The following is a 14,184-nucleotide window of genomic DNA, read 5'->3' as shown; positions in this document are numbered from 1 at the left end:
GGTTCACCCCTGGATGTCACTCTCATCTTTAGTGGGAGAACTTATACAATTGGTGACTAAATACCCCCCCCCCCCCCATTGTAAAGGATAATAAGGGGAACAAGTGGGAGGATGATCTTGCCAGTATCTTCCATTATGAGTCAATTTTGCATAACTCCTCCGCATTTGTAGTCCAATTTTGGGTGCAGACTTATATTGGGGTTTGAGAACTTACAAGGAACTGATAGAAATGGAAGTTGTAGGGTTTCCTGAAGAACTTCTCATCGTCAGCGTAGTACATCTGCTCACAGGTGGGGTCGTACCGCAGCTCCCTCCACTCCCCGTTATAGACGTATTCGCATTGTCCACCGTAGTAATTCTGATCTAGAACCGGCTGCGCGTCCTCCTGCGTCAGGACATTAAAACTACAGGAAAGGCATGAGGATCAGAAGAAAGAAAGTTCTATACAAAATATCAATTCTGTTTCTTAATTATAAGTACATTTCTGCATTATAAGTACACCCTGCAGTCTCACAGACAAAGGGGCACATTTACTCACCCGGTCCTGTCGCTATCCCCGAGGTGCGTTGTCCGATGAGGATGAAGTCTTCCGCGATTCACTAACATCGTGCGCCCGATATCCAGCATCTGTCGCTTCCCTGCTCAGGTCCGACAGAGTTCACCTTCTTCTTCCCGGCGTTTGTCAGTGCGTGTCTTGTGCGTTGTCCGAATCCATCGGGTTGTCCGACGGCCACTGCCACAGTTTGTGTTGCATTAAAGTCTGCGCGATTGCGCCAAAATCCGATCGAGTACGCCAAAAACCCCTGTTAAACGTGACTCAAAACGGACATAGTCTGGAAACAATGGGGCTCATTTACTTACCTGGTCCTGTCGCGATCCAGCAAGCTTGTGCGTCCAACTTCCTGCAGGTGTCAGTGCTGCGCCGAGATCCGCCGGAGTTCACCATCTTCTCCCCGGTGCATATAAGTGCTTGATTTTGAGACACACTTTGTTTTTTAAATTCTGCGTTTTTTTGGAAATCCGAAATCCGATCACATGTGCCAAAGTCCCGGCGGAATTCAGCGCGAAACGGAAAAAGTCGGGAAACCCGACGAAAGTGCGGCCGCGGAGCCCTAAGTAAATGAGCTCCAATGAGAAGAACTACTGTGGGGGAACGAGGACTGGGGAGGGTTATTTTACAGCAAGAAGGAAGGAAAAGTTTATGTAAGTGTATGGGGGGGGGGGGCATTATAGATGGAAGCTAAATGAGGGGGCCACAAAGAGAGGACATAGTATGTATGTTGGGACGACTAAACGGAATGGAGTTAAGCACAGGGCTTGGGGTTCTCCATCTCCTTCACCTCTCCCTCTTCACAACATGCAGTCTCACATACACATTAGTAGAGATATGCTGCAGCTGCATCTCCACCTCTCCCTCCTCCCCTCTCATAGGCGCATAGGGGCACATTTACTTACCCGGTCCGAGGAGTTCACAGAACAGTCCGGCCAGTCTGCCATCTGCTCCCCCTCGTAAATAAGTCACACTGGATTTGATATGATGTTTGTGCACTTCCACCTCTTCCTCTTGCCCTCTCACAGCATGCAGTCTCACAGACACATTGGAAGAGATCTGCTGCAGCTGCACCTCCACCTCTACCTCCTCCCCTCTCACAGCATGCAGTCTCACAGACACATTGGTAGAGATATGCTGAAGCTGCACCTCCACCTCTTCCCCTCTCACAGCATGCAGTCTCACAGACACATTGGAAGAGATATGCTGCAGCTGCACCTCCACCTCTCCCTCCTCCCCTCTCTCAGCATACAGTCTCACAGACCCATGATAGAGATATGCTCCAGCTGCACCTCCACCTCTTCCCCTCTCACAGCATGCAGTCTCACAGACACATTGGTAGAGATATGCTGCAGCTGCACCTCCTCCTCTTCCCCTCTCACAGCATGCAGTCTCACAGACACATTGGAAGAGATCTGCTGCAGCTGCACCTCCACCTCTCCCTCCTCCCCTTTAACAGCATGCAGTCCCACAGACACATTGGAAGAGATATGCTGCAGCTGCACCTCCACCTCTCCCTCCTCCCCTCTCACAGCATGCAGTCCCACAGACACATTGATAGAGATCTGCTGCAGCTGCACCTCTCCCTCCTCCCCTCTCACAGCATACAGTCCCACAGACACATTGGAAGAGATATGCTGCAGCTGCACCTCCACCTCTCCCTCCTCCCCTCTCACAGCATGCAGTCTCACAGACACATTGGTAGAGATATGCTGCAGCTGCAGCTCCACCTCTTCCCCTCTCACAGCATGCAGTCTCACAGACACATTGGAAGAGATATGCTGCAGGTACAATCTCTCCTCTCAGAGAATGCAGATACATAGGAGAAGAGACAGCCTCACCCTCTGACCGCCATCTCAGCTCCTGGGATGGGAAACAGGTCTGTGCAGAAGGTCTCTTCCTCCTCCTCGCAGTCGTCCTCATCAGAGCCATCCCGGCAGTCCTTGTCCCCATTGCACAGCAGCTTTCTCTTTATACATCGTCCTGTCAGGGGGCACAGACACATAGTCAGGAGGATCCCACAGACATCATGGTGCGTCCTCCTCCGACCCTCGCCATCTCTTACCACTTTCTTGGCACTGAAAGTCGTTGCCGCACTGATTGTCCGGGACACATTTCTCCGAGCTTTTACAGATAACGGATTCCCAATGATTCCCAACGCAGATCCTTCCTTCGAAGTTGGACGGCTGCACCAGAGAGCGGTACCGGTGCTGTGTAACAGAGGGAGGGGTTACTGTAATAGGGACCCAACACAGGGGGTAGGGACTAACAGCACCCATGATAATTACATATGGGACAATCCAAACTATGGATCCAAAGAACCTGCTATATACAATTAAAGTTGGTGTGGCTGTAACCATTGCTCAGTGTCAGACATACCATAGCTGCAGCCCCTCCTCCCCTCTCACAGCATGCAGTCTCAGAGACATATTGGAAGATACCCTAGGGCAGTGATGGCGAACCTTTTAGAGACAGAGGGGGTCATTTACTAAGGGCCCGATTCGCGTTTTCCCGACGTGTTACCCGAATATTTCCGATTTGCGCCGCTTGTACATGAATTGCCCCGGGTTTTTGGCGCACGCGATCGGATTGTGGCGCATCGGGGCCGGCATGCGCGCGACAGAAATCGGGGGGGCGTGGCCGAACGAAAACCCGACGTATTCGGAAAAACCGCCGCATTTAAAAACCGAAATGTGTCGCTTGGGGAGCGCTCACCTTCACCTTCTATGGGATGGTGCATTCCGGGGCGTTAAGATTATTTTCGGCGCTGCAGCGCCACCTGGTGGACGGCGGAGGAACTACCATCTCAAATCCCAGCCGGACCCGAATCCTGTGCAGAGAACGCGCCGCTGGATCGCGAATGGGCCGGGTAAGTAAATGTGCCCCAGAGTGCCCAAACTACAAAAAAAAAATCCACTTATTTACCATGAAGTGCCAACGTGGCATTTTAAGCAGTAACTTACTGTTACCTGTTCTTCCACTTCTTTCAATTGTATCGGCTCTCCTAAGGCCACCAATACAGTTGAAAGAAGGTGGGCAAATTCAGACCATCATTGTAGCTTCTCTCCAGGGTCTCTGTACAAGAATGGTCGGTGTAGCAGGATGACCTACAAAGATAATGTAGTTCTATTAACACCATCTCACTTTTCAAGCAGTTCCAAACAGTCAATGAAGTGTTAATGCAAAATAAAGCTGAGAGCAGCATCTCTTAAATTGCCTGGGACTGCAGGAAGATTTGATAGATTTGGTCCTGTTTGGTGAATTCTGTCCTGGGGTGCTGGCCTGAGTGCCCACAGAAAGGGCTCTGAGTGCCACCTCTGGCACACGTGCCACAGGTTCGCCACCACTGCCCTAGGGTCCTCTTCAAAGGGATCTGTCAGCAGGTGTGACCACACAAATGATCATCAATTATGTATTGTCCCTGGAGAGATGTGTAATGAAGGTGTACTGGGGTATAAGGGGAGGGGGTGTTACACTGCTGTGCTCTGTGCTCTCTGCAGCTAGCTCCCAAACTGTATTGGGGTGAGTTGGAGAACTACTCAACACTCACCAGATGTAACAAGTTTCTGGAAAAATACTTAATCACTCAATTCAATGCAGACAGCTAGGAGCACAGCAGTGTGAGGGCACACCCAGTGCACTTGGAAAAGCTACAAACGTGGAATATAAATCCAAATATCACTGTCCTGCTGCTAATAACTACATACACAAAGGTCCAAGCACACATCTCTTGAGAGACAATACATAATACTGGCTGCAGAGAGCACAGAGCACAGCAGTGTGAGGTCTGATTACACATCTCTCCAGGGACAGTACATAACACTGGCTGCAGAGAGCACAGAGCACAGCAGTGTGAGGTCTGATTACACATCTCTCCAGGGACAGTACATAACACTGGCTGCAGAGAGCACAGAGCACAGCAGTGCGAGGTCTGATTACACATCTCTCCAGGGACAGTACATAACACTGGCTGCAGAGAGCACAGAGCACAGCAGTGTGAGGTCTGATTACACATCTCTCCAGGGACAGTACATAACACTGGCTGCAGAGAGCACAGAGCACAGCAGTGTGAGGTCTGATTACACATCTCTCCAGGGACAGTACATAACACTGGCTGCAGAGAGCACAGAGCACAGCAGTGTGAGGTCTGATTACACATCTCTCCAGGGACAGTACATAACACTGGCTGCAGAGAGCACAGAGCACAGCAGTGCGAGGTCTGATTACACATCTCTCCAGGGACAATACATAACACTGGCTGCAGAGAGCACAGCAGTGTGAGGTCTGATTACACATCTCTCCAGGGACAATACATAACACTGGCTGCAGAGAGCACAGAGCACAGCAGTGTGAGGTCTGATTAGACATCTCTCCAGGGACAATACATAACACTGGCTGCAGAGAGCACAGAGCACAGCAGTGTGAGGTCTGATTACACATCTCTCCAGGGACAATACATAACACTGGCTGCAGAGAGCACAGCAGTGTGAGGTCTGATTACACATCTCTCCAGGGACAATACATAACACTGGCTGCAGAGAGCACAGCAGTGTGAGGTCTGATTACACATCTCTCCAGGGACAATACATAACACTGGCTGCAGAGAGCACAGAGCACAGCAGTGTGAGGTCTGATTACACATCTCTCCAGGGACAGTACATAACACTGGCTGCAGAGAGCACAGCAGTGCGAGGTCTGATTACACATCTCTCCAGGGACAATACATAACACTGGCTGCAGAGAGCACAGAGCACAGCAGTGTGAGGTCTGATTACACATCTCTCCAGGGACAATACATAACACTGGCTGCAGAGAGCACAGAGCACAGCAGTGTGAGGTCTGATTACACATCTCTCCAGGGACAATACATAACACTGACTGCAGAGTGCACAGAGCACAGCAGTGTGAGGTCTGATTACACATCTCCCCAGGGACAGTACATAACACTGGCTGCAGAGAGCACAGAGCACAGCAGTGTGAGGTCTGATTACACATCTCTCCAGGGACAATACATAACACTGGCTGCAGAGAGCACAGAGCACAGCAGTGTGAGGTCTGATTACACATCTCTCCGGGGTCCATACATAACACTGGCTGCAGAGAGCACAGAGCACAGCAGTGTGAGGTCTGATTACACATCTCTCCAGGGACAAGACATAACACTGGCTGCAGAGAGCACAGAGCACAGCAGTGTGAGGTCTGATTACACATCTCTCCAGGGACAGTACATAACACTGGCTGCAGAGAGCACAGAGCACAGCAGTGTGAGGTCTGATTACACATCTCCCCAGGGACAGTACATAACACTGGCTGCAGAGAGCACAGAGCACAGCAGTGTGAGGTCTGATTACACATCTCCCCAGGGACAGTACATAACTCTGGCTGCAGTCTCCCAGTATGAAGTTGGAGGAAGCAGAAGTAACTTTTGTTCTTGTTGATCTCTTTCCATCTTATTATCTCAGTGATGTTTTTCCTGGCTCATTCCGGAGGGGGGAGGTGTCGGGATATAAATCCGCAGGATCGTACAGTCATTTGTTTTCTTCTTCAATCTCAATTATTTCTAGTTGACGTTAATTGGATCAGTAACAGGTTATGAAAACATTGATAATTACAATAACAGATGCAGGGGATTCACTGTTTGGAGCGATCTGTATGGAGCGACTTAATCACCCGTCCCCGGTCGCTCCTCTCCGATTCTTCTTTCATTTTGGAAAATGAATTTGTTTACCTAACTCAAGAAGGAGGCGCAGAACTTAATAAAGAAGAAAAATGGAGGAGGCAAAATTTAAAGCTGTACGGAGCTGAATGGTGGCATCAATGTGGAAGGAAGTGGCCAACATCTCCATCAATGTGGTAACAAGTTACTAGTTTCTCTCTCAATGGGGCACATTTACTTACCCGGTCCCTGCGCGATCCCCGATCCGGAGTGTCCCACGAGAATGAACTCTGCAGCGATTCACGTAGATCGTGCACCCCATATCCTGCATGTGTCGCTTCCCCGCTCAGGTCCCCGGAGTTCACCTTCTTCTTCCTGGTGCATTGTCCGTGTATAATGCGCTGTGCGGGGAGTCACTAAGACTGTGCGCCCGATATCCTGCATGTGTCGCTTCCCCGCTCAGGTCCCTGGAGTTCACCTTCTTCTTCCTGGTGCATGTAAGTGCATTGTCCGTGTATAATGCGCTGTGCGGGGAGTCACTAAGATCGTGCGCCCGATATCCTGCATGTGTCGCTTCCCCACTCAGGTCCCCGGAGTTCACCTTCTTCTTCCTGGTGCATGTAAGTGCATGGTCCGTGTATAATGTGCTGTGCGGGGAGTCACTGAGATCCTGCCCCCGATATCCTGCATGTGTCGCTTCCCCGCCCAGGTCCCCGGAGTTCACCTTCTTCTTCCTGGTGCATGTAAGTGCATTGTCCGTGTATAATGCGCTGTGCGGGGAGTCACTAAGATCATGTACCCGATATCCTGCATGTGTGGCTTCCCCGCTCAGGTCCCCGGAGTTCACCTTCTTCTTCCTGGTGCATGTAAGTGCATTGTCCGTGTATACAGGCGGTCCCCTACTTAAGGACACCCGACTTACAGACAACCCATAGTTACAGACAGACCCCTCTGCCCACTGTGACCTCTGGTGAAGCTCTCTGGATGCTTTAAAATAGTCCCAGACTGCAATAATCAGCTTAAAATTGTCTACAATGAAGCTTTATTGATAATTCTTGGTCCTATTACAGCAAAAAAATTTGAAACTCCAATTGTCACTGGGGCAAAAAAAAAAATTGTCGGGAACTACAATGATAAAATATACAGTTTCGACTTACATACAAATTCAACTTAAGAACAAACCTACAGTCCCTATCTTGTATGTAACCCGGGGACTGCCTGTAATGCGCTGTGCAGGGAGTCACTAAGATCGTGCGCCCGATATCCTGCATGTGTCGCTTCCCCGCTCAGGTCCCCGGAGTTCACCTTCTTCTTCCTGGTGCATGTAAGTGCATTGTCCGTGTATAATGCGCTGTGCAGGGAGTCACTAACATCGTGCGCCCGATATCCTGCATGTGTCGCTTCCCCGCTCAGGTCCCCGGAGTTCACCTTCTTCTTCCTGGTGCATGTAAGTGCATTGTCCATGTATAATGTGCTGTGCGGGGAGTCACTAAGATCCTGCGCCCGATATCCTGCATGTGTCTATTCCCCGCTCAGGCCCCCGGAGTTCACCTTCTTCTTCCTGGTGCATGTAAGTGCATTGTCCGTCTATAATGTGCTGTGCGGGGAGTCACTAAGATCGTGCGCCCGATATCCTGCATGTGTCGCTTCCCCGCTCAGGTCCCCGGAGTTCACCTTCTTCTTCCTGGTGCATGTAAGTGCATTGTCCGTGTATAATGCGCTGTGCGGGGAGTCACTAAGATCCTGCACCCGATATCCTGCATGTGTCACTTCCCCGCTCAGGTCCCCGGAGTTCACCTTCTTCTTCCTGGTACATGTAAGTGCATTGTCCGTGTATAATGCGCTGTGCCGGGAGTCACTAAGATCCTGCGCCCGATATCCTGCATGTGTCGCTTCCCCGCTCAGGTCCCCGGAGTTCACCTTCTTCTTCCTGGTGCATGTAAGTGCATTGTCCGTGTATAATGCGCTGTGCGGGGAGTCACTAAGATCGTGCGCCCGATATCCTGCATGTGTCGCTTCCCCGCTCAGGCCCCCGGAGTTCACCTTCTTCTTCCTGGTGCATGTAAGGGCATTGTCCGTGTATAATGCGCTGTGCGCTGTGCGCATTAAATCCCGCAGTTTGTCCGAATCTTCCAGATCGTCCGATGGCCTGCCCCCCGATTTGTGTCGCATGAAAGCCGGTGCGATTGCAACACAAGCTGTCCCCAAAAAGTCGGAAAACCCGACGGAAATGCAGCCGCGGGACCCTTAGTAAATAAGCCCCACTGTGTTAGGAATAAAAATGATAGTAACCTCTGCTACAAGATTCAGAAAACAACATGAAAAGAAAACAATAGGTCATTGTGATGAGCCACTAATGAAGGAGGAGGGTCTTACTTTGGTACCTTGGCACGGATAACATGGAGACCATTGGGACCACTGACCGAGCTCACAGTCCACAGGGGAAGGGGTGTCCAAACTCCTGACAAATCTAAAGATAAAACACAAAATATTTAAAATTAAACCAAAAAATACACAATTATAAGAAAAACAATATAGTAACAATCAGGCAGTGACCCTCTGGTACCAAACACTAGTGACAGCGCTTGTACATAGGACACTACTCTTCAGTAACTCTGCCATAAATCTCTACATTCTGGATTCAGGATGTGATACTTGTTATAGCGCTGCTGGCTGTACTGACATATTACATTGTGTCAGTCTAGCCTGTTATAGCGCTGCTGGCTGCACTGACATATTACATTGTGTCAGTCTAGCCTGTTATAGCGCTGCTGGCTGCACTGACATATTACATTGTGTCCGTGTAGCCTGTTATAGCACTGCTGGCTGCATTGACATATTACATTGTATCAGTCTAGCCTGTTATAGCGCTGCTGGCTGCACTGACATATTACATTGTATCAGTCTAGCCTGTTATAGCACTGCTGGCTGCACTGACATATTACATTGTGTCAGTCTAGCCTGTTATAGCGCTGCTGGCTGCACTGACATATTACATTGTGTCCGTGTAGCCTGTTATAGCACTGCTGGCTGCATTGACATATTACATTGTGTCAGTCTAGCCTGTTATAGCGCTGCTGGCTGCACTGACATATTACATTGTGTCAATCTAGCCTGTTATAGCGCTGCTGGCTGCACTGACATATTACATTGTGTCCGTGTAGCCTGTTATAGCACTGCTGGCTGCACTGACATATTACATTGTATCAGTCTAGCCTGTTATAGCGCTGCTGGCTGCACTGACATATTACATTGTGTCAGTCTAGCCTGTTATAGCGCTGCTGGCTGCACTGACATATTACATTGTGTCCGTGTAGCCTGTTATAGCACTGCTGGCTGCATTGACATATTACATTGTGTCAGTCTAGCCTGTTATAGCGCTGCTGGCTGCACTGACATATTACATTGTGTCAGTCTAGCCTGTTATAGCGCTGCTGGCTGCACTGACATATTACATTGTGTCCGTGTAGCCTGTTATAGCACTGCTGGCTGCATTGACATATTACATTGTATCAGTCTAGCCTGTTATAGCGCTGCTGGCTGCACTGACATATTACATTGTATCAGTCTAGCCTGTTATAGCACTGCTGGCTGCATTGACATATTACATTGTGTCAGTCTAGCCTGTTATAGCGCTGCTGGCTGCACTGACATATTACATTGTATCAGTCTAGCCTGTTATAGCACTGCTGGCTGCATTGACATACTACATTGTATCAGTCTAGCCTGTTATAGCGCTGCTGGCTGCACTGACATATTACATTGTGTCAGTCTAGCCTGTTATAGCGCTGCTGGCTGCACTGACATATTACATTGTGTCCGTGTAGCCTGTTATAGCACTGCTGGCTGCATTGACATATTACATTGTGTCAGTCTAGCCTGTTATAGCGCTGCTGGCTGCACTGACATATTACATTGTGTCAATCTAGCCTGTTATAGCGCTGCTGGCTGCACTGACATATTACATTGTGTCCGTGTAGCCTGTTATAGCACTGCTGGCTGCACTGACATATTACATTGTATCAGTCTAGCCTTTTATAGCGCTGCTGGCTGCACTGACATATTACATTGTGTCAGTCTAGCCTGTTATAGCGCTGCTGGCTGCACTGACATATTACATTGTGTCCGTGTAGCCTGTTATAGCACTGCTGGCTGCATTGACATATTACATTGTGTCAGTCTAGCCTGTTATAGCGCTGCTGGCTGCACTGACATATTACATTGTGTCAGTCTAGCCTGTTATAGCGCTGCTGGCTGCACTGACATATTACATTGTGTCCGTGTAGCCTGTTATAGCACTGCTGGCTGCATTGACATATTACATTGTGTCAGTCTAGCCTGTTATAGCGCTGCTGGCTGCACTGACATATTACATTGTGTCCGTGTAGCCTGTTATAGCACTGCTGGCTGCATTGACATATTACATTGTGTCAGTCTAGCCTGTTATAGCGCTGCTGGCTGCACTGACATATTACATTGTGTCCGTGTAGCCTGTTATAGCACTGCTGGCTGCATTGACATATTACATTGTGTCAGTCTAGCCTTTTATAGCGCTGCTGGCTGCACTGACATATTACATTGTGTCAGTCTAGCCTGTTATAGCGCTGCTGGCTGCACTGACATATTACATTGTGTCCGTGTAGCCTGTAATAGCACTGCTGGCTGCATTGACATATTACATTGTATCAGTCTAGCCTGTTATAGCGCTGCTGGCTGCACTGACATATTACATTGTATCAGTCTAGCCTGTTATAGCACTGCTGGCTGCATTGACATATTACATTGTGTCAGTCTAGCCTGTTATAGCGCTGCTGGCTGCACTGACAGATTACATTGTATCAGTCTAGCCTGTTATAGCGCTGCTGGCTGCATTGACATATTACATTGTGTCAGTCTAGCCTGTTATAGCGCTGCTGGCTGCACTGACATATTACATTGTGTCAGTCTAGCCTGTCATAGCGCTGCTGGCCGCATTGACATATTACATTGGGGCTCATTTAATAAGGGTCGTGTGCTGCAATTTTGTTGGACTGTTCGCCATTTTTGGGGATTGCACAGCTTAGACAAGTATTTAACAGGGTTCTGTGCTGGGATTTTGGCACACACGATCCATTTTTGGAGGCTGGCTTCCATGCAGGGGCGTGAACACAGGATTTAAATTTCAAATTGTGTCACAAGCCCAAGCACTTACATGCACCACTAAAAAGAAGGTGAACTCCTGGGACCTGATCGGGGAAGCGACACATGCAGGATATCGGGCGCACAATCTTAGTGAATCGAGGCACAGGGCATTAAACACGGACAATGCACTTTCGGTGAACTCCAGTGGACGGGTAAGTAAATGCTAGGTGCATTGACATATTACATTGTGTCAATCTATTTTGTTATAGCACTGCTGGCTGCATTGATGCATTACATTGGGGCTCATTTACTAAGGGCCCGAATCGCTGATTTTTGTTGTGTTTCCCGAAAATTACTGGTTTGTGCTGAATTGTCCCGGGTTTTTGGCGCACGCGATCGGATTGTGTCGCATCGGCGCCGGGTTGCATGTGACGGTAAGTAAATGAGCCCCACTGTGTCAGTCTAGCACATTGCTGGCTGCATTGTGTCAGTCTAGCTTGTTATATCACTGCTGGCTGTTCTGATGCGTTACATTGTGTCAGTCTAGCCTGTTATAGCGCTGCTGGCTGCACTGACATATTACATTGTATCAGTCTAGCCTGTTATAGCACTGCTGGCTGCATTGACATATTACATTGTATCAGTCTAGCCTGTTATAGCGCTGCTGGCTGCACTGACATATTACATTGTGTCAGTCTAGCCTCTTATAGCGCTGCTGGCTGCACTGACATATTACATTGTGTCCGTGTAGCCTGTTATAGCACTGCTGGCTGCATTGACATATTACATTGTGTCAGTCTAGCCTGTTATAGCGCTGCTGGCTGCACTGACATATTACATTGTGTCAGTCTAGCCTGTTATAGCGCTGCTGGCTGCACTGACATATTACATTGTATCAGTCTAGCCTGTTATAGCGCTGCTGGCTGCATTGACATATTACATTGTGTCAGTCTAGCCTGTTATAGCGCTGCTGGCTGCACTGACATATTACATTGTGTCAGTCTAGCCTGTTATAGCGCTGCTGGCCGCATTGACATATTACATTGGGGCTCATTTAATAAGGGTCGTGTGCTGCAATTTTGTCAGACTGTTCGCCATTTTTGGGGATTGCACAGCTTAGACAAGTATTTAACAGGGTTCTGTGCTGGGATTTTGGCACACACGATCCATTTTTGGAGGCTGGCTTCCATGCAGGGGCGTGAACACAGGATTTAAATTTCAAATTGTGTCACAAGCCCAAGCACTTACATGCACCACTAAAAAGAAGGTGAACTCCTGGGACCTGATCGGGGAAGCGACACATGCAGGATATCGGGCGCACAATCTTAGTGAATCGAGGCACAGGGCATTATACACGGACAATGCACTTTCGGTGAACTCCAGTGGGCGGGTAAGTAAATGCTAGGTGCATTGACATATTACATTGTGTCAGTCTAGCCTGTTATAGCGCTGCTGGCTGCATTGATGCATTACATTGAGGCTCATTTACTAAGGGCCCGAATCGCTGAATTTCGTTGTGTTTCCCGAAAATTACTGGTTTTGCGCTGAATTGTCCAGGGTTTTTGGCGCACGCGATCGGATTGTGTCGCATCGGCGCCGGGTTGCATGTGACGGTAAGTAAATGAGCCCCACTGTGTCAGTCTAGCACATTGCTGGCTGCATTGTGTCAGTCTATCTTGTTATATCACTGCTGGCTGTTCTGATGCGTTACATTGTGTCAGTCTAGCTTGTTATATCACTGCTGGCTGTTCTGATGCTTTACATTGTGTCAGTCTAGCTTGTTATATCACTGCTGGCTGTTCTGATGCGTTACATTGTGTCAGTCTAGCTTGTTATATCACTGCTGGCTGTTCTGATGCGTTACATTGTGTCAGTCTAGCTTGTTATATCACTGCTGGCTGTTCTGATGCGTTACATTGTGTCAGTCTAGCTTGTTATATCACTGCTGGCTGTTCTGATGCGTTACATTGTGTCAGTCTAGCTTGTTATATCACTGCTGGCTGTTCTGATGCGTTACATTGTGTCAGTCTAGCTTGTTATATCACTGCTGGCTGTTCTGATGCGTTACATTGTGTCAGTCTAGCTTGTTATATCACTGCTGGCTGTTCTGATGCGTTACATTGTGTCAGTCTAGCTTGTTATATCACTGCTGGCTGTTCTGATGCGTTACATTGTGTCAGTCTAGCTTGTTATATCACTGCTGGCTGTTCTGATGCGTTACATTGTGTCAGTCTAGCTTGTTATATCACTGCTGGCTGTTCTGATGCGTTACATTGTGTCAGTCTAGCTTGTTATATCACTGCTGGCTGTTCTGATGCGTTACATTGTGTCAGTCTAGCTTGTTATATCACTGCTGGCTGTTCTGATGCGTTACATTGTGTCAGTCTAGCTTGTTATATCACTGCTGGCTGTTCTGATGCGTTGCTTTGTGTCAGTCTAGCTTGTTATATCACTGCTGGCTGTTCTGATGCGTTACATTGTATCAGTCTAGCTTGTTATATCACTGCTGGCTGTTCTGATGCGTTACATTGTGTCAGTCTAGCTTGTTATATCACTGCTGGCTGTTCTGATGCGTTACATTGTGTCAGTCTAGCTTGTTATAGCACTGCTGGCTGTTCTGATGCGTTACATTGTGTCAGTCTAGCTTGTTATATCACTGCTGGCTGTTCTGATGCGTTACATTGTGTCAGTCTAGCTTGTTATATCACTGCTGGCTGTTCTGATGCGTTACATTGTGTCAGTCTAGCTTGTTATATCACTGCTGGCTGTTCTGATGCGTTACATTGTGTCAGTCTAGCTTGTTAGTGACTTCATTATTAGTTATATTGTGTTTTCTTCCTCCAGCCTCCATTATTTA

At 48.4% G+C, this 14,184-nt stretch overlaps 1 protein-coding gene across 1 annotated transcript in view; it reads right to left on the bottom strand.

Annotated features, from left to right (window-relative positions):
• C8A (complement C8 alpha chain) overlaps nucleotides 1-14,184 on the bottom strand; it is a 109,074-nt gene that overhangs the window by 91,313 nt on the left and 3,577 nt on the right. The window contains exons 2-5 of the mRNA XM_072127577.1: nucleotides 8,583-8,676; nucleotides 2,616-2,760; nucleotides 2,392-2,533; nucleotides 215-404 (exon numbers count right to left, since the gene is read on the bottom strand). Of these exons, the coding sequence (XP_071983678.1) occupies nucleotides 215-404; nucleotides 2,392-2,533; nucleotides 2,616-2,760; nucleotides 8,583-8,676 (571 nt within the window). The remainder of the gene's footprint in view (nucleotides 1-214; nucleotides 405-2,391; nucleotides 2,534-2,615; nucleotides 2,761-8,582; nucleotides 8,677-14,184) is intronic.

The sequence above is a fragment of the Engystomops pustulosus genome, chromosome 10, assembly GCF_040894005.1.
Source record: "Engystomops pustulosus chromosome 10, aEngPut4.maternal, whole genome shotgun sequence".
NCBI lineage: Eukaryota > Metazoa > Chordata > Amphibia > Anura > Leptodactylidae > Engystomops > Engystomops pustulosus.
Note: the sequence above shows the minus strand (reverse complement) of the source record. Positions and strands in the feature narration are given on the sequence as shown.